The sequence below is a fragment of the Haplochromis burtoni genome, unplaced genomic scaffold, assembly GCF_018398535.1.
Source record: "Haplochromis burtoni strain Fernald_Lab_line unplaced genomic scaffold, NCSU_Asbu1 Contig_23, whole genome shotgun sequence".
NCBI classification, from domain to species: domain Eukaryota; kingdom Metazoa; phylum Chordata; class Actinopteri; order Cichliformes; family Cichlidae; genus Haplochromis; species Haplochromis burtoni.
This window is the reverse complement of record NW_024582384.1, coordinates 1,761,822-1,781,839: the sequence shown is the minus strand read 5'-3', so window position 1 is coordinate 1,781,839 and position 20,018 is coordinate 1,761,822. Positions and strand designations below refer to the sequence as shown.

The 20,018-nt window shown below is 38.5% G+C and overlaps 2 protein-coding genes across 3 annotated transcripts; both read left to right on the top strand.

The window, feature by feature from the left end:
* Positions 1-101: 101 nt before the first annotated feature.
* On the top strand, positions 102-9,612 carry miga2 (mitoguardin 2). 2 transcript variants are annotated; one of them, XM_005917244.3, is made up of 16 exons: positions 102-252; positions 1,029-1,264; positions 1,343-1,553; positions 1,668-1,783; positions 1,895-2,015; positions 2,517-2,644; positions 3,393-3,510; positions 3,669-3,775; positions 4,027-4,130; positions 4,534-4,606; positions 4,699-4,785; positions 4,896-4,994; positions 5,624-5,758; positions 5,858-5,911; positions 6,014-6,130; positions 6,700-9,612. In XM_005917244.3, exons 2-16 carry the CDS (start codon positions 1,169-1,171, stop codon positions 6,898-6,900), a joined length of 1,767 nt encoding a protein of 588 aa, XP_005917306.1. In that variant the 5' UTR covers positions 102-252; positions 1,029-1,168; the 3' UTR covers positions 6,901-9,612. The 2 variants fall into 2 exon arrangements, with proteins under 2 accessions (XP_005917306.1, XP_005917307.1); XM_005917245.3 differs by having other exon boundaries at positions 113-252; positions 1,093-1,264.
* A 3,408-nt stretch (positions 9,613-13,020) lies between these two features.
* dolpp1 (dolichyldiphosphatase 1) lies at positions 13,021-18,792 on the top strand. The gene is made up of 8 exons (XM_005917246.3): positions 13,021-13,163; positions 13,838-13,938; positions 14,111-14,195; positions 15,342-15,441; positions 15,740-15,838; positions 16,759-16,887; positions 17,025-17,114; positions 17,529-18,792. Exons 1-8 carry the CDS (start codon positions 13,088-13,090, stop codon positions 17,563-17,565), a joined length of 717 nt encoding a protein of 238 aa, XP_005917308.1. The 5' UTR covers positions 13,021-13,087; the 3' UTR covers positions 17,566-18,792.
* Positions 18,793-20,018: the final 1,226 nt, after the last annotated feature.

Here is a 20,018-nt window from a genome sequence, read left to right as displayed (position 1 = left end):
TGATCAGGATAGAGTGACGATATTTCAAGAACTAATATCTGATTGGATTAGAAAAGTTTTTGCCCCGCCTACTCTTTTATCTGATTCGTCAAGAAATAGGTAACTGTCTTCACACCTCACCCGACTGGCCCGTGTCCGCGTCGGTATTCTTGCGTTAACTACGTAGGGCCTTGGGAAAAAAAAGAATCCACCGTGCGACTTTCACTGACTGTGACACGGGGATGTCCTTCCTTGAAGCCTCGGATGATCACGGTATGTACCTACGCAGGGATTATGTTATTAGTTGTGCCTCTGGGGAAGCTGCACACAAAGCCGCCTTGAAGTGTGTGAGGTGTCAGCTCACAGACTTTGCTCTGAAGCCAGCTTGACCTGGTGATGCTATGATGCAGACTGACAGATAAGGCTAGCCGAATAAGCTAGCTGACGTTAGCATATGCTCATCTAAAAAGATAGTTTCATCTTTGCTAGTGCTAATATTTAGCTGTCCTTGACTTGAGCTTTAAAGAAAGACATAAACCCTGCTGCTGAATTTATGGGGAAAGCTCTAAAATAATTTGTGTCAGTTGAAATCACTGTCTTCTGCTTCCTGGACTGGCTAACAGCTAGCTTTCGCTTTAACATATTGTCAAAGTTCTTTCAACTAGCAGCCTTGTTTTCAATAACTTAAGTCTGCATGGAACATAGTTGTGCTTTATGTACACTAGTTTGCTTCAGAGACGTAGAAAGTCAACCAGTTTCTCATGTTGAAGCTACAACTACTATCTTTTGTGAGGCTTTGTCTCGTACAGTATGTTGAATGGCGTGCTTGTTGCCTATTTGCATACCAGACACTCCAGACTGGTTAAGTAGTAGCTGGCAGAGTGTCAGTCTGCTCTCCTTCCAGGTCAAACCATAAACCGGTACAAGTTAAATTTGTTTCTGGAGAGTGGTACAGTGAAAATAGTTTCTACTAATAGCTGGTATTATAATGGCTGTGCAGTTAGAAGCACCTACACTTAGGTACAAACCTTGTGCCCTATCTGTTGTAGAACAACAAGACTGCAGTTAGCCACTGGATGAGAGAGTGGTTGATTACGGATGGTTCATCAGCAGGTCCTGAGCTGGCTGATCTCAGACCAGAGGGGAAACTTAATTTTTGCTGTGGCCTGAAGGCATTATAATTCCTGAGATGTCAATGAGACGAGGAGAAGGGATGTCCATCGCTCAGGCTTTGGCCATGACTGTAGCAGAGATACCCGTCTTTCTCTATTCCACATTTGGGCAGGTAAACACCTTTATACAAATGCACACACAGAGTGTACACTATGTTTGGTCGTATCCTCACTGCTTCTTCTGCTGTCAGTCCATATTTTCCCAGCTGAGGCTTACACCTAGCCTGAAGAAGGTGCTGTTTGCCACAGCACTGGGCAGTGTGGCTCTAGCTCTCACTGCTCATCATTTAAAAAGGCGAGGAAGAAAGAGGAAGCAGGGAACACAAGAAAAGGATGGCCAGAAGACAGTGGGAATACCAGAGTCGCTCATGAAGACAGGACGGCCCTCATCATTAAAGAGAGGTGTGAAGACAGAATATTATGTTTCTTTTTTAGGGGAGGGGGACGCTGTTTAGTGTCTTTCAGCAATGGTTGCTGTGAAACATTCAGTGAGGAAATGTTTTTCCTTTGGGACAGCCCCATTTACTGGTCGACAGATGATGAGTCCCAGCACTCGAAGCAATGATACGATGAGTGGAATTTCCTCCCTCGCTCCCAGTAAACACTCAAGTTCATCACACAGCCTGGCATCTGTAAGTTTCATACTTTTTTTTTGGTCATGTTTGCTTTATCTTTGACTTATTTATTTATTTTTTTCACCATCTTTGGGTGTATATGTGTTTGGATGCTCATTTCTGGCTTAGATGCGAGTCCCAAGCTCTCCAAATCAGTCTGCCAATCCATCCACACCTTGGGAGGCAGAGCCTGTGGTGGAAGAGTCAGGGGCGGTAGAGGACGCTAATGCAGAGAATCTCTATTTAATGGGTAAGTATTCACTAAAACTCATGTTTTGTTTTTTTTGTTTGTTGTTGTTGTTTTTATTGTTTAATATAAAAACAGCGTAAAGCCACTTTTTTTTTGGTCTTTTTACTATTTCATGCTGACATTAGAGCACAAGCTATCTATAATTACATTGCAACCAATATTAATCCGTATCAATTTAATGCAAAAATGCCAGTTCCTGTAGCTCTGTGCCACTGGTACTTGTAGTGCAGTACTATTATTTTTCAACTCAAGAGTAATGTGCTTAAAACTGTTTTTGCACATGCACTGCAGCCTTTAATTTCTCTTTTAATTAACTGGGGAACTTTATGTGAGTAATAAAATCTTTCAATGAATTGGACCGACATACAACAGGTTTTAGTCTAAACCTGTAAAAATCTGATTGAGCCCATGTGTGAATTGAACTGTTGTGTGCTACATTTAAGACGGGGCAAAACTGCAGACAACGTTGGGATTTGAATCAAATTTTTCGCTTCCTGTTAGGCATGGAGCTGTTTGATGAGGCTCTTCGAAAGTGGGAACAGGCACTGAATATTCGCCATCAACCCCACTCAACATCCAGCAACAACAGCCTGGCTCTGCAGGGAGCAACATGTGGAGACGTTACCACGGTAACTATTAAACTGTTATTACCAGTGTGTGGTGGGATTGCTAGTCATTAAATGATGTCAAGCAACATTTTGAAAGATACAATGTCTGAAATTCAAAGTCTGAACCTCAACATATTTTCCACTGAAGATCACTCAAATCACTCTGTGGGTCTAAGATGGGAGTGACTCCAAACCACCTGAAGCTATCGTTGGCTTCAGTTTATCAACTATCATAAGCTTCGTCGTTTCCCAAACCAGATATGCATTGGAGTCCACTTGCACAGTGGGACTGTGACTGAACTCTCACTATGAAAAGTAACTCAGTAAATCATCTCTGCTATAGCTGCCGGAGAGCTGTCATCTTTCAGTGAAGGCTGAGGTCAGAATATAAATGGTTACTCTGGGGAACATTAAAGCTGAGATTTCCTGTTAATCTTATAAAGCATTTTTATCCCTCAAAAGGCAGAAATAATCAAATACTTTACGTGATGTTGTTGCAACACATCAGTGCATTAAACAACGGCCTAATAATTATAGAAAAAAAGAACTGGTCATAAACTGTTGCAAGACTTTTATTTATTAAAAATAAAATAAAATGATTAAATTTAACTATAAAATGTGATGCGGTTCCAGAAAAGCTGATCAATTTCGCTTAGTCTGTCTCCTGGATTAGAGCCCAGTGCCAGTTTAATTTAACTAAATAAACTAATTCTTGGGTTATTTATTATATAATATTAAAGTGGTATCTTTATTATTTTTTATTTTACAGGGTGAAGCCCGAAATAAAGTGTTTGCTGAGAAGTTAGAGACACTACTGCACAGAGCGTATCACCTACAGGAGGATTTTGGGAGCAGTATCCCAGCAGACAATGTGCTGGCAGACTTTGGTAAGAATTTCTGTGTGACCCTATCAGACAATATAAATATTATTAATCAAAGATCATACATTTCGACTGTTGGCTCTTGGCCTCTGTCACTGCTTAGAGCTATACATGTGTGCTTCCGGTCTGGCTCTGGCAGTTAGCTTGTGTTGTTCGTTTGGCAGAAAGTGAAGGAACGCTAATCTTGCCTCAAGTGGAAAGTTTCCATAGACTGCAAGAGGACGATGCTACTACTGTCACTTCTGATGACTCCTTCTTTTCGGCTGCGGAGGTGAGCTTCTTTCCCCTGCCCTCTAAAGACCGACCGTCAGAAAACACAGTACACTCCAGACCCTTCAAAAAACCTCCCCCTCACTTGTGTATTCGTGTATTCATCTGTGTACACACACACACACACACACACACACACACACACACACACACACACACACACACACACACACACACACACACACACACACACACACACACACACACACACACACACAGGCTGTGCACTGAGGTATTTGTGTTTATGTGCAGCTGTTAGATCCCATGTCTCTAGGGGAGGTCTATCAGCCAGCAGCCCTTTATGAAGAAGCCCTGTCTCTGGTCCATGAAGACAAAGTGGCCTATAGGACCCTGAGGTAACTGTTATGTGAAGCATTTTTATTTGTATACTTAAAGATGCACTGACAAATACTTTTATAAAAATAGTATATATTACTGTAGATAATGCCATATGACTCACTGTCTGTGGTCCCTCATAGACTTTCAACTAAAGCTACTGAGAAACGCAGTTTAATTGTCAAACATCAAAAAGCCTTTAACAGTTAAACTGGTGGAGACCAAAACTGAGCAAAAAGTGAATTTTTTTTTTAGACTCCAAATTAATGCTGGTGTTACTTTTTGGATGTGAAAATGCACATTTTAACAAAAGGTAATAGTGGTGCTAAAAAACAAAAACAAAACATCTTATACTCCAATACACAGCAGCCAAGAGAAGCATGAGCCTTTGTTGACTTAAATAAATCTTTCTGTGTTTACCAGGACTGAACTACTTGAATGTTATAGTGACCAAGACTTCCTTGCCAAGCTTCACTGTGTGAGACAAGCATTCCAGGTTGGTTTCAGCAAACCCACACTTCATACGTATACACATGTTTAAAACCAAATTACTACAGAAATTAAACCAGTGATGCTTTTCTTTTCCAGATCCTATTGTTAGATGAAACTCATCGTACGTTTTTCATGGAGACCGGAAAGCAAATGATTGTTGGTTTAATGATAAAGGCGAACAAAGTAAAATACTCCTCACTGGATCCTCAGTTATGAATGTCCTTTTGGACAATTTTAAAGAACTGTAATTATTTATTTTAATTGATCTCATTTGATCTTTTGCTTCATCTCAGAGCCCCAAAGCTTTTCTAGAAAGCTATGAAGACATGCTGCTGTACACTCAGAGAGAGGAAACGTGGCCCATCACTAAGATGGAGCTGGAGGGTCGAGGAGTGAGTAATCATGCTGTTATTCAAGTCATCACATCAATGTGATAGTGTATGTGTGTTTACAGTAAGCATGAATGTGACAAGTGAATACAATCAGTAGCTATTAATTGCAAACATCAGTTAACATTTGTATTTATTTTTTGTTTGTTTGTTGCTTTTTGGTTTTTTAGTGAAAATATTTAAAGGGACCGATTGCTTAATTTTTTTTAGTTTCTCAGTGACAGATATAACCCACTCATGACCAGCACACATGACAGTGTGCTCAGCTCTTTGAGCTCTTTGAGTCAGATGTACATAATTTTAATATGTTGCACATTGCTGCCACCAGCTGTTCATCAGTAGTATAGCTTCAAACTATCCATAGGACATGTTCACACATGCTTGGGTGTGTGTATATCTGAAACAGACCGACCAGGAGCCCACTCTTACAAACCTCCATGTCACCACAGTAGATAAGAAAAAAATACAGAAGTTTTTTTTCTTGTACAACAGTTGCACAACACTATCTAGTCCTTTATGTGTTCCAAGTCAGGTATGCTGATGCCACAGCAGTTCAAAACATTACTGCTGCTAAAAATAAATAAATAATGCTTTCACCATTCCTCATGGTCCACATTTCCTGAACATTGCAGGTGGTTTGTATGAACTTTTTCGACATAGTGTTGGACTTCATCCTGATGGATGCATTCGAAGACCTGGAGAGTCCTCCTGCCTCTGTGGTGGCTGTGCTCAGGAATCGCTGGCTCTCTGACAGCTTTAAAGAAACGGTTAATATGATGCACATGCATCAGCACAGACACTTACTTCATATTCCACCAACATGCTTATAACGGTTTCTCTAATAATAGTTTTTAATTTTCTGGCAGGCTTTGGCGACTGCTTGCTGGTCCGTCCTAAAAGCCAAAAGGCGTCTTCTTATGGTGAGTTTATACTAGTTTTAGAAAAATAATACTTTTTAACGGCTTTATTTAAACCTAAAAAAATTTGTTTATTCTGATAGCTTGTTCTTCTGCTCTCTCCAGGTTCCTGATGGATTTATCTCCCACTTCTATGCCATATCTGAGCATGTAAGCCCAGTTTTAGCTTTTGGCTTTTTAGGACCCCGGCAGCACCTGAGTGAAGTGTGCACAATTTTTAAGGTGAGGCCATACAGAGTATATGGTTTAAAAATATTTCAGTGCAAGCAGACACTATCCTCTGTGCAGGAAAACCACTAGCTTAATGTACAACTCTACAATTCTTACAGCACATGACACTAAATGTATAATTTATACAATTTTATAGTGAGATGTACAGCAGAGGATGCAAGATGCTGCGAGATACTTTCTTTAATCGGGTTATAAAATTTTATAGAAGTGCAGTGTTGGAAGAAAAGAGTCAGAGTGAAACTCTTAAACCTACATTTCCTTTAATGCAACTCTAAAGGTTCTTTGCCTGCTGCTTTGTTAGAGCACATTTATATACAGTTTGTACTAAACCTAATTTCAATATTTTTTAGATTTAAGTAGCAGCTCCTGAGCCACAGACATCATTACATGCAAGAGCCTTTACAGTCAAAGTAGTAGTAGCTGCAGTAACAATGATGGGGGAACTTGCATTCATGTGGCTCAGAGCTAACTAAGCCACATAAAGTTGTCTTCACGTGGCTTAACAACACACACATTATCATACCATCTTTTCATTTTGTTTTCTCTCCTTTCACCTGCAGCAACAAATCGTGCAGTACCTTAAGGATATGTTTGACCACGACAAGGTCCGCTTCACCTCTCCACAGTGTTTGGCCGAGGACATCCTGAACCTTTCTCACCGCCGAAGTGATATTTTACTTGGGTATCTGGGAATCGATAGCCTTCTTGAGATCAACGGTGCCCTGCCCAGTGACCAACAGGGCTCTTCAGGGACCAACTAGGAGGAGTAGGGTAACAAAGAGCTTCACTGGGCCTTGTACCAGCCAACAGTAAAGAGGCTGATGAGTTGGGAACAGCAAGAAGTCATAGCTGAACAGTGTGTCGATATTAAGACTGGAAAGAATCATCCTCCTGTGATACACTGAGAACCAGCATTATTCATTTATTCATCCGTGTTTCATTAAACATGACGGCTTAAGTAGGACATACTTTCACTAGTTCTACAAAGTCATTGGTCCTTGTACTAAGGAGTGAGTGTAACGATCCCACCTCTTTTATGTTGCTGCTGTGTAGTCATCGAGAATACAGACTGCAGTCATGTAATGACAGACGTGCAAGGACTTGTCTTTGCCTTGTTGGGTGAGTTCTTGAAAACAGGCCTGACGGGAAGCATTACCAACCCATGAAAACTGTGCCCGCTACACTTTTACTCCACATGGATTGAGGGCTTTCAGAGAACTCTTCATCACCTCTGGAATTAAGGGGAATCATGGTGTGGGAAACAGCATTTTGTGTTTTATTTTAAATTAAGTAAGCTAAATGTTTAAAATGATGAGATTTCCTGAGAGTTCTTGAGCACTTTGGCCAACTGATTATTAGTGCTGCTGGTTAATGCAAAATGGGGTGGGTTTGTCTCCACACTTGTCCTTAAATCCTCTTTAATGTCTTTATTTATTTTCTCCACTTTTGGTCAATCGAGCTTAAAATGTGGTGAAACCAAGAAAGTCTGTTGAATGCAAAAAGACTTGAAATAGTGTAGGGTTCTGGCATGTTACTCATGTTTGACACCAGTGTTCACAGTTGCAGTAAACATGAGTGTTTGAAGAAGCATGTGCTAAGGGATTATGAAGGTTTACTTTTTATAAATTACAACGCAAATATTCAGATTTAAATGGCAACAAAAAACAAAACAACACTCCAAACACAAATAAGAGTGTGAGATGTGAAATACCTGTCTGAAAACTATTACATAAAACACAACAGTTTAGAAGACGCTAAAGACAATAAACAATGTAAGACTTGAGTTCTCTTGATTTGTATTTGCTAATTCTAAAGTCTGAATCTGAGACATTCTCCCAGTTTAATTGCTTAAAAACATTTGGGTCTAAAAGTGTCCAGTCGCAAGTTGTACCAAATAAGCCTTTAACAAAGTGGATACTACTCACTTGTCCTAGCAGGGAAAGTACGTGTTACTAATGGTACCAGTAGCGCTGTGTTGTTCACACGACATGAACAGTAGAGTCTTACCGTGGCAGTTTCACTGGTTAACATTAAAAATGGCTTTAAAGTAGGTGAGCCAGTGTTGGGGCCCGAGCACTGTGCATGTTTGCTCACTCACTCACTATCACACCTTAAAAGCACACCTACTGAATCATTTATGTTTTTGTTTACATCTATACTTTCAGTGATAAAAGCTCGCTGTGGGGTTGTTGTTGTTGTTTTTTTGTGTAAGAAGGTGGACACCTGTGGAGATCTTGCTTAGAAAAAATATATGTAAACAGTGACACAACCTCTAAATGAAACATTGCCATTTAGTATTCTTAGGAAGGATATTTCTGATGTTATAAAGATCTGTAATGAAGAACAGGGCATTGTACAGCTGGACTGTCATCCACATAAGTGCACTGATGATAACGTCTGAGTCTGCTTTGCTATCCAAAGTACTGTGAACTTGTTATTGAATGGCATTTATTCCGCAATTATCGCATCGATTACACCACTACTGCACAGGCGCATTTCTGATACGCAGATATATACAAAGTAAATCGTCTTCATGAAATTGAATTTAAAGATTATTTATTTACAGAGAAGCACAGTTGTCTGAGGGGAGGAAAAAAAATCTCTCTGAATACTTTGGGCCGTTTTAGTGTCAGTAGTTTATCTTATGAGTCCATACAAGTGTATTTCTTGTGGCAGTGATAATCCAAATCAAAGTCTCTTAAATTAAGAGCTTTTATTTTCTTTTATTTTGATTCAGTATTTGCAGGGTTATTTGGTGTTTCTGTCTAACATGAACCAAAACTGTAAATTGAGCTTTTACAGAAAATCATTTGGTTCCTCATTGTGACAGATGAGCATTTTGCACTTTAGCAGAAAAATCCAAGAATGTCCAATAACCCTTTTTAATAGCTGTTGATTTATTTGTTGCATCAAAGGACTGACATATTATTGATAATAAAGAACATAAATGTTGTACAGTAGAGAAATTATCTTTCCCAGATCACTATACATATGATTATTGTTAATCTGCTATCTAGGTTTTGTTTATGTGTCCATCTTGTTCAAATTCTCCCCTTTTAACTGTTCTAGTAATTTTTATACCAATATTTGTCATGCAGGTAAATGCTGTTATGGAAAAATGCTTCTGTTTAGTTTTGTGTCCATAGATTGGTCTGCTTTTTCTCAGAAATACATCAGTGTATAATGCTACTTGTAGACCCAGGCTTAGCCTTTAGCTGTAAGTTTTAAAGATCCCAGATTACCAATATTTAGGAATTTCTAATTTAAAAAAAAATTATGCATGGAGTCTTCTTAACATATATTTGATGCAAGAATTTCAGGTGGCCAAACTGTAGAGAAAGATTGGTTTTGTTTTGAAAGTCACTGCTATGTTTCAAGTGTCCTACTCATGCCTTTTGTCTTTTCTATTGTTAATCAACAGCAGAAACTCTGATCTGATTTTAATTTTCCATATTAAATGTTATTTTTTTTTTGTTAAATGATATTGAGTTATTTATTTTACTTCACAAAAGTCAAACATTCTAATTGAGAGTTTTAAAAGAATATTGTTAGAATAGGTATATCAAAAAACACTGGCTTAATTTTGCGTGGGTTCCCTCCGGGTACTCCGGCTTCCTCCCACCGTTCAAAGACATGCAGCTTGTGGGGATAGGTTAATTGGAAAATCCAAATTGTCACTAGGTGTGAATGTGAGTGCGAATGGTTGTCTGTCCCTTTGTGTTGGCCCTGCGACAGACTGGCGACCTGTCCAGGGTGTACCCTGCCTCTCGCCCTATGACAGCTGGGATAGGCTCCAGTGCCCCCCGCGACCCTGAAAAGGATAAGCGGCAGCGAATGGATGGATGGATGGTTTTTAAGGAAGTAACTGATCATAGTAGATAATAAGAGGAAAAAAATCTAATGTGACTAAAATATTGGTCAGGAATTTTAAATCATTATTATTATTAGTAGTAGTAGCATCAAAAGAGGGCAAATATCATCAGTATTCCCAATTGTTCAGGTGATTATTGTCATCATGTAACTGTCCCCTATAAAAGTCCTGAATTTAAAAAGTACAGTTCTTACATACTTTATCTTTATTTTGTCAAAAGATGATATATGCGTCCGTGGTGCTACCACCCTTTAAAAACCTTCAAGACTGATGTTTTTTTTTTTTTATCGGCCTCACGTGCAGCGATTATTAGCTAGCATGCTAACACACTAGCACCTACCACAAAATTACAAATCTACTAACATTTAGCTCGATTATAGCACTGCTCAGGTGGATACAGGCATAGTTTAAAGTCAAAAATGTTTTTGTTTCATCAATTGTCTGCTCCTTATAAACTATTTAAAGTAATAAGAAAGAGATGGAGACACACAAGAGGTAAAAGCTCTGTAGTGATTCAATAGTAAGCCAGTAGAGGAGCACAAATCTTACAATAACTTTGTATAACAAGTCTGGATAACTTGTTACTTTTTATCCCAAAAGAAAGACATTTTAATTTTTGAAAAAAAGGACATAAATGGGAATCAAAAATTCCTTACACTGCATTTATGAACAGGTTTGTCTTACAGCCTGAAAGTTTGTATTCAAAGTTAAGACTGTTTCCAATATGAACTCATGCAACCAATTTAAAATAAAATTATAATATTCGAATCATCTAATTTTAAGAGATAAGCCATGATCTTGATATTAACCTCTGTGCAATATTTGTTTCCCTCCCCTGTATAAAATGAGAGTTAAGCCTGTGGATGGGTGAGGTACACCAAGCGGAGTTTGTAAATACATTTGGCTAATACAACAGCCAGACAAAGGTTATATGATCACTAATTGTTAAAGCTCTTTTAGAGAAGTATTGATGTTTGTGTGTGAACTTTATAAGCAATTTAGTTTATTTAAATTATGTTAAACTGACTGGCAAATTGTGGTATAATATACAGGTGTTCTGATTATTTTATATAATGTCTTTGATATAAATAAGGTGTACAAAATACCTAAAAAAAAAACCCAAAAAACCCCCAAACTGTATAGCTCCAAGTTATAGTATTTAACCATAGATATTATAAAGAATAAACACAAAGCAGGTTGTGCCAGAGTTTTATAGTTTTGGATTTACTAATTAGTTTATATTTTGTTTTGTATTTTTGTTTTTAATTCAGTTTAGTTTAGTTTTTACTTTTCATTGCTTGACAATGTTTAGTTTTACTTTTGTTTTTATTAGTGTCAGTGTTAGGTTTAGTCCCTTTTGTATAGAGCGCATATGCCAGATGCAAGATTTAGAATTCTCAGTAGAAGTATCATTGCAATAAAAAACTGAACTTTTTTGAAAGCAGTTGACTCTCAGTCTTTTAGACATCCAAAATTTCAATAAACATGTCTATTAAAGCGTCATCAGCTCAATTATAATAACAAATTTTCCCTCTGTATTAGTATTTTTATTTTAGTTTGTTTGCAAAATTGTTTCAGTGACTTTTAGCTTTTCTTGAAAATCTAGTTTTTATTTTAGTTAAGGAAAATATTTTTCACATCTAGTTTTCATTTTCAGTTCAGCTTTATTTAACTATAATAACCTTGGCATGAGCACGTCCCCTGCAAGTGTGGCATTATTGTATATTGCACACGTATAACCTGAAAGAGACTGGTCATCTATAGTTAATGTGGGAACCTATGTGCTGGAGTAGCATTACCCAGCACCTTGGCACCACTGACTGGTTTGTAAAGACCGCTGCACTCTTCATTGGCTAACAGGTGGTTAATTCCAAGGCATAAGTCACTGAGCTTCTGGCTTCCTGACATTTAGAATGATAAAAATTTGTACACAAATATGACACAAAAGGAATGACTGAGCCCATAAAATCATCAGGAAAGTGTTTACAGGGGTTAGAGCTGAAGGCAGTTTTCCCACAGACTTCTGTAGGACTAAAGTCTTTTTGCAACCACAGCGATTTGCCCCTTGTGGTCATGAAATAGAATACAGTCAAAAGTAAATCAGCATTGGCTTCACTCTTTTGGACCTGAAAGCTACGCCCATGTTTAGTTGTTTAATATTCTCAAATAAACCCTTCTGGCTTTGAACATTGTTCAGGAATGATGGCGGGTCAGTAAAGTGTAGGACAGTGAAAAGGCTCAAATTAATCTTAATCAGTAATGAAATGAATTCAAAATGCACTGATACCCCCATATTGTCCCTGCCATTCACCTATTAGCAATTAAGATGACATTTATGTATTGTGTGAAGGCTAAATGTACAAATATTTCAAAACACTTCAGTTTAAAAAAAAAAAAATTAAATAATCTGCTTCTTGGACACAAGGTGGAGTAGGCATCTATTCCAAATAAAACAAGTAAAATAACACAAGTAAATATTAAAAAACAAAGAAATCCACAGACCACTTGCATTTGTGTTTACCTTAAAATCTTAAAGTCAGTGTATCCCTATAATTAGTTTTGAACGACAGTTCCACTTTTTAAGTGGCTTATAATGGATCTATACAGTATTAGTCACAGTTTATCAAGTCTCCTGTAAGGATAATTTATACCTTAGCCTTTGTAAAGGTTAGCTTAAGAGTACTAAATTATGTTTTGACATTTGACAATTTGGCTCAAATTAATTCATATTTTAACACACAAAGAAATCTCAGATGCAAATTAGGTCAGTTATTCAAGGGGTAAGCAATAGTCTGGGTTCATGCCTTAAATTAATGAAGACAATTGTAGATCATACATGTTTTTGAATGAGTGCATTTTTGGTATTTTAATGTAGGTGGCCCGTTTTTTTTTTTTTTTTTTTTTTGTTCATTCAATAATTCTTCTCTATGGACAAAATAACTCGTCTGCAGATTGCAGCTGGGATTGGTCGTCGCTTCCACTGTCAGGGGACGTTTAAGTGCTGAGCTCCGCTCTCCATTGGCTGGACACGTGTCTGGGCGTTTCACTGTGGGACTGCCCGGTTGTGTCCGGGTAAGATGGCGTTGGAAGAGCAGTGCTCGGCACCACCTCGATGGCGGTCCATATCTTTGACACACGTAGAGTTCCCCGAGGGTACGTACACTTAGCGTCTTTATGTGTCTGCTGAAGCTCTGTCGACACTGGCTGTTGTGTAATTTTTCGGGCAGTGCGTGTTTTGTTGCTGCTGAATGAACACGGCCGTCGGTGTTGCTGCCAAATTGTGAGCTGCTGTAGAACCAGCAACACAGCGGGAAATGTAACCCGGACTGCAAAATTGTGAGACAGCGTCGCATGCGCAGTTTGTCACAATGTCCACAATGAAGGCTAGTTAGCCTGCTAGCTGTCTTTATATCGTCTTCGGTATTTTCTTTCCGCTCTCTGCTAATACGCCGTGTACTGTAACGGTTATTTGGCCAAACTCAAGTATTTAAAAAATAGGGAAAAAAAAGGTATGACTACAGTAGAAATAAATTGGTACTCCTCGTAAAGCATTGTAGCCAGCATTGTAGCTAACATACTAGCTAGTCCCATGGCCTGATACTGATCAGTGTGACTGAATCTCATTGCACGTATATGTTTGAGTTGCACCCAATAATGTGCTCTGTTAGTTTAAATATGGCTTAGCTACTTAACCACACCAGCTTCCTTCTTGTAGCCACAGTGTCTTGGTCATCCGGGTTCACTGAGAGACACAACTTGTCACTCCCACCAGTGACTTCTACTGTTTATGTGCCATTTAATATCTGTAATCTGTTAATGTGTTTTAGATGATCTGACGGGACACTTGCTGGCCTACATCAGCCTCATCCCTATAGCAATTCTTGTGGGCTTTGTTACACTCATAGTGTTTAAACGGGAACTGCACACGGTGAGTCCTGCACATGTACTTGACAAAGTTGTGGTTTTAGAAAGGGCACAATATTTAAAAGTCCGCCTGTGAAACTGTCAATTGTCTCACAGGAACTTGATCAGCATTGTCAGACAGGGCAGAAGTATGCAAACACTCATGCATTGCCTTTTTTTTTTTCTCATAAAACTAGATTTCCTTCTTTGGAGGGCTTCTCCTGAATGAAGGAGTGAACTGGCTGCTGAAGCACATTCTCAGAGAGCCGCGCCCATGCGCAGGTGGGTGAAGGAACAAGTTTTTTCTTTTTTATGTATAGCAGGTTGGGTTGGGCAAGCATTACAAAAATGTAACGGTAGCTAGAGTTCATCTTCTGCTATCAACCACAATATCTATTCAGGCGCACAGCACTGAAACCTGAGACTACAAATTTATCTTGCTATTATCTCTTTATCTCCGAACTGTGTGATGATGGCATCAAGATGATTTGAGAGCCCCAATTTAATATAAAAATTGGCTTATAGCATCTATATTTTTTTCGTCCAAAATTTTTTTGTTTTGTCAAATATTGAATTAGAGCTAAATAGAAGTACCTGTAGAAAATGCCGATATCCACTTCAGCTTTATGAGTAGTTTTATTCTTTTACTAAACCCAAAACAGTGCCTGCACTGGATACGCTGATCAGCCACAACACAAAAACCACTGGTCACCTCATTAAATGGAGAATATTGGGCTGATGGCGTTTCTCTTTAGTTTGTAGTTGCAGTCCACCTAACATGCCACTCCTGCCTTATCCTCTTGGTGAAAGTACTCAGTTTGAGGCTACATAATAGATGTGGCCCAGTGGCTACACCCATCTTTTATTTTGTCCTAACCTCACTACTTGACAAAAACTCCTCAGGAACATAATAATAGGCCATATCCAGCCTCCAAATGTCCCAGAATTCTATCATCATCATTTGCTGGAATAACTGGAAAAAGCTCACTAAAAGACCCCACCCCACAGCACCCAGGGGATCATCTGCCATTGACCCAGAAATCCTGTGCCAACGCTCCATCTGTTTAAGAGTGGGACGTACACATTGTTAGACACATGGTATTATACTTTTGGTTGATGAATACTTCATTGAAGGGGAGGGTCATGCGGGGGGGTCATCCTAGCGAAAACTAGACATACTGCATTTTTAATCATCAATAGCTTATTCCCATGCTCAAAGTGCATGAAAGCATTTACATGTGGCTTTTAGAGCATTTCATACCAATAGTGAAAAGCTGGACTGTGTAGTTGAAGTTAAATAATGAGATGCATTTAAGAGTGGACTTGTATACTTTGGTGCCTGTCCTGACCAGGGTGTTTTACATTAAGATATTAGATAAAACCAATATTGTAAATTAATGTTTATAAGATTCTGTTGTCTCTCTGCAGGGGCTCACACAACCGTGCACACAGAGTATGGGATGCCCTCCAGTCATTCCCAGCTTATCTGGTTCTTTGTTGTTTACTTCTTTCTTTTCCTTTATTTAAGGTGAGTTATTTTGTTGTTGTGTGGGGAAGTTTAATGATAGAAACATAGTTGTGAAATAATTCAAATTGCAGCAGCTACTTGACAAAGTGAATTTAGTCTAGCAGTAGGACTAATGCAAACATGCAATGTGTATTGTGTGCATCTCAAACAAGCATTTCATTTCTAGTTTTCATCTGGTGCTCAGTTTGGTTATTTGAGGTCATTACAAGAATGGTTTGGGCTATCAGTAATTATTCCACCTTAACTTTAAAATGTGCCAAACTGCTGTATATTATTATTTATTCTTTTTCCCCGTCAGAATGCATCAAACGAACAATGCTCGATGTGTGGACCTTCTGTGGAGACACATACTGTCCATTATCCTCTTGGGCATAGCCTTATCAGTGTCATACAGCAGGTAAAATCCAATCCCTATCCTCTGCACATATCCCAGATCATTCCTAAAATCTGAAGTTCATAGAAGAGTACTCTAACAAACAGTAATATTAGTACTTGTTTTATTAAAGTAGACCCTCATTATATAGGTCTTATGCATGCACTGTACACCACATCCTTGCCCTTTTTCTTATTAACTGTTTTCTCGGCCCTTGTTATGATAAACAGGCAGGTTGTTTTATTTATTTATTTATTTTTGCTGGTTCAGGAGGTTCCCAGCATGTTATGTGATCATTTGTGACACTAGACTACATGCCTGTACTCTGTTTACAGATGCCCATTCAAGTCTGCACTTTCATGAGCCATCTTTATTATATTGAGTATGTTTAGGACTTTAGTCCATTCATGACTGTTCAGTAGTGTTACAGAGTGAAGCTGCTTCCCTCGCAGGTTATCTTTGGGGGGGAGGGAGAAACGCGTTATTTCAACAGAAGTCGATTTAAAGTCAAGGAAGTTTTGACCTGAATTGGCAACCATTACTGATGTGATGGGGACGCAGAGCTCAGTGGTTCTGTATTGGCATTTCTGCCAGAAATTGCATAAGCAACACTCGATATACTTGTATATTCTTATAGTGCTTTTTATGTTCTCTTTTCTATAAATAATTGAGATATTGACCTTTTTTTTTTTTAAAATTAGATGGTGGCAATTATTTGATGGAATGAAGGACTTAAGTTAACTGTCTCAACTTGTGAAGCATGAATGTCAGTAGTGGGTGTAAAACTCAGAGATGACATTTGACCAGGCTGCTCACTTTGCAAAGAACTTGAGTTCCTTTGTAGCAGCATCACTTTTGCTGAGCTGATAACACTTTGAAATGGTTTGAAATGCATTTTGATTTTTTTTTTCTTCTTTTCTCTTACTTACTTACTCATTCTTCAGAGTCTATTTGTTGTATCACACCTGGAGCCAGGTTTTCTACGGTGGAGTGGCCGGTAGTACGATTGGCATAATCTGGTTCTTTATTACACAAGAGGTGCTGACACCAATATTCCCCAAAATAGCTGCATGGTAAGTAGTTCTCTCATTTTCTGCTTCCTTCATGTGTCACAGGGGAGGGCAACTCATCCTCTGCCTGAGTTGCATGAAAATGGTCTAGTATCTATTGTCTAATGTTCATATTTTTCTTTCTTTTAAACAATTCACAGGCCAATATCAGAGTACTTCCTGGTACGAGACACAAGCCTGATCCCAAACATCTTGTGGTTTGAGTACACAGTGACCAGATCAGAGGCACGGTAAGATACTGTGGTGGTGGTGGTGGTAATGGCATTTCACTCGCTTTTCTACATCTGTGATTATCGAGGCCTGACTAAAACACTTGGTGATGGTAGCAGCTAACATGTGGGCAAGCCAGGAATAATTCGTTGCTAATTAGACGTGACACATTTAGAGGTCTTCCTGTTTTCTTTCTACTGTGCCGTTAACTGAATGAAAATTTGACAGGAGTGTTGTTCAGCACTTTCAAAGCTAAGTTCAGCTTCAGTAGCGCTGAGAGCTTGAGACAAAAATATTCATGTCACGTAGCTCCCTGCTTAGCAAGACCATTGTTCCATTGAAATGTTTGGTGCTTTAAATATGACTGGGTCTCCTAATATTTTGAGTTTGCTAATTTTCTTTCTTTTCTTTTCTTTTTTTTTTTTTTCTTCCAGAAACAGACAACGAAAGCTTGGAACAAAAGTTCAGTGATCTACAAAGTTCATTTGTGAAACTGAGTTTAGGACCACACGTGCACACAGATACATTCCCATTTACAAACGCAAACAAATGCTCACTCAACCCCTCCCCCCCCAACCAAAAAATGGCAAAAAAAGTAAACACAAAAACGACACTGGAGAACCATCATCTGGACTGACGTGGTTGCAAAGGAGTAAAGGGCAAAAAAAAAAGGAAAAAAAACACAAAAAAAAAAATATTTACAGGTGGCAGGAGTGCCTGGACCTGGCCCGGAGCCTACAGCCTGAGCAAGTCCGTCCCCACGCCTCTCCTCCTTGTACAGCTTGCCTAAAAATGCTCTTCAGTGCATGCAAGACTGTGTAAGAGGCATACTATTTAATGATAGATTAATATATATATATATTTTAACTATAAACTCACGCTGACAGTAACGGTGTGTCGCAAGAGCTTCAAGGGGCCAATTACAGGAGCCTTTGCTCAAGTTTCAAACAGATTGATGGGCGTCATTGCAGCATGTACTTAGTGATTCCTTTTTTTTTTTTTTTTTTTTTTTTTTTTTCTTCCCTTTAAAAGAAATATTCTGATGGATACTATAGCTGGTGGGGGGGGTGGGTTGATTATGGCTTTGTTGGGGGTGATGTGGAGTCGACCATTTTTCATTGTTATAGACTAGAGAATGAACAGTTTCTAAAATTGGTTATGATGTAGTATAAATATGAAATTGCACTTTGTTAAATTTACAAGTTAAAATAGGACTAACACTAGCTAAGTATCATGAATGACCTTCCCTGTCTTTTCCCCTCATTGGGTTTTGCTTTGTGTCTCTGCCAGTCCTCATAATAATGATATTAGACTCCAAAGCTGATCTGTAAGCAGTGTAAATTTAATGAACCTTCTGAACTAACAAGCTATAAGTTATGGTTTCTGTTCATATCAACCTTTAAGTGGCACAGCAGTGGGTTTGAGTTATTATTTTGTTGTTGAACACACTTTGGACCGAGGTGTTTTGTTAATGCCTCTTGCATAGTAGCAGCCTGGGAACAGAATTCTGGGATTTGTAATTTTTTTTTTTTTCATTTTTTTTTTTTTTTTCAGCAAGTTTCAGGTCTTTTCTGCAGTTGCGGAGACCCTTTTTAAAATTTTCCTTCTCCCCACTTTTCCCAACACAACATTCCATATCAGATAGTGAGAAAATGAGTGCTGAGGGTGGACTTTTTTTTTTTTTTTTTTTTTTTTTTTTTTCTCTCATGACAGGAAAAAATCCTCAGGTCAGTAGCAGCATGTGATTATGCTTATTCCTCAAAGCCTGCGGCAGCTGATGTTGGAAGCTGTCAAGTGAGCGCCGAAGCTGATTTTTAAGTGTCACCATTAGCTCCACAAAGGGAAGTAGATCTCTTAGTTTGTTTTGGGGTTTTTTTGTTTTTTTGTTTTTGTTTTTTTTCGTATCTTGGTTTTTTTTGTTTTTTTTTTTCCATGTGTAACCTATATCAGGCTGAATAAAAATGTGTTTATGTACAAGTGATGGTCAAATGTCTTACTTTGAAATATAGTGACACCTTGTAATGGCTAACACATTCACTTGACTAGCAAAAGGCTGCTGGTTTGATTCCAGCCCTTTGGGGTTGAGTTAGGAAGGGCAAGGCCAGTGTGAAGTTGCCAAATCAAACATGAACAGCTACCTGCTGTAGTGACCCCACTGTGACCATGGATCAGTGGAAAATGGTTTCTTTGCTTACATATAAAATTTTACTTTGTAGCATATTTATTGAGCCAATACGGCACTTAAACAATAAGACAAACACTACTCTGTTTAAAAGAAAAAAAAAAGCAATTAAAAAAAAAAAAAAAAGTTCAGCTTGGTTATAATTTACAATTTGGACTGCTACATCTTTTCCAGCATTCTCAGAAAAAAACAAAGTTTTACCAGAATTTACTCAAAACTTTTCAAGCTATTGTGTTTGCAGACATAATGACACACATGCAAATGATGCCAAAGGCATAACCTTGGCTGAAGTTATTACAAGCAATGACACACACAGTACGTGTCATTGCAAATTTTGCTAGGAAAATGTTAAATGTGCAGTGATTTATTGTAATTTGCAAACCTACATGGAAATGCAGCAAACAAGGCAAAAACAGTTTGCACATTTCCAGCAAGTCTGAAAGTCAATATTTGGTACGACAGTCTTTAATCTCCAACATAGCCTGAGCTCTCTTGGGCAACTTTTTTTTCAGCTTTGTTTCGTCTTAAGGAATAGTTTTCCAGGTTTCTTGTTGGACATTCAAAGCTTTTCTTTTGATTTTGTCTACCTTTTGTTCTTTTCTCTGTTAAGATGGTCCTGCATTGCTTTAATAATGTTGGGGTCCATGCTCTGGGGAGGCCAATCTGTGACCAGTGGTGGTCCATTGTGTCGCTTCTAACCAGCTATTCTGTTACTGTTTTAGCAGTGTGCTTGGGATCATTG

What these genes read in the sequence shown, in the direction of transcription:
- miga2 (XM_005917244.3), top strand. Translation starts at nt 1,169, where the DNA reads ATGTCAATGAGACGAGGAGAAGGGATGTCCATCGCTCAGGCTTTGGCC. An exon ending in AGAGAATCTCTATTTAATGG is followed by an intron (nt 2,016 to 2,516) that starts GTAAGTATTCAC and finishes GCTTCCTGTTAG; the next exon opens with GCATGGAGCTGTTTGATGAG. An exon ending in GTGTGAGACAAGCATTCCAG is followed by an intron (nt 4,607 to 4,698) that starts GTTGGTTTCAGC and finishes TTTCTTTTCCAG; the next exon opens with ATCCTATTGTTAGATGAAAC.
- dolpp1 (XM_005917246.3), top strand. Translation starts at nt 13,088, where the DNA reads ATGGCGTTGGAAGAGCAGTGCTCGGCACCACCTCGATGGCGGTCCATA. An exon ending in ACACGTAGAGTTCCCCGAGG is followed by an intron (nt 13,164 to 13,837) that starts GTACGTACACTT and finishes AATGTGTTTTAG; the next exon opens with ATGATCTGACGGGACACTTG. An exon ending in GTGACCAGATCAGAGGCACG is followed by an intron (nt 17,115 to 17,528) that starts GTAAGATACTGT and finishes TTTTTCTTCCAG; the next exon opens with AAACAGACAACGAAAGCTTG.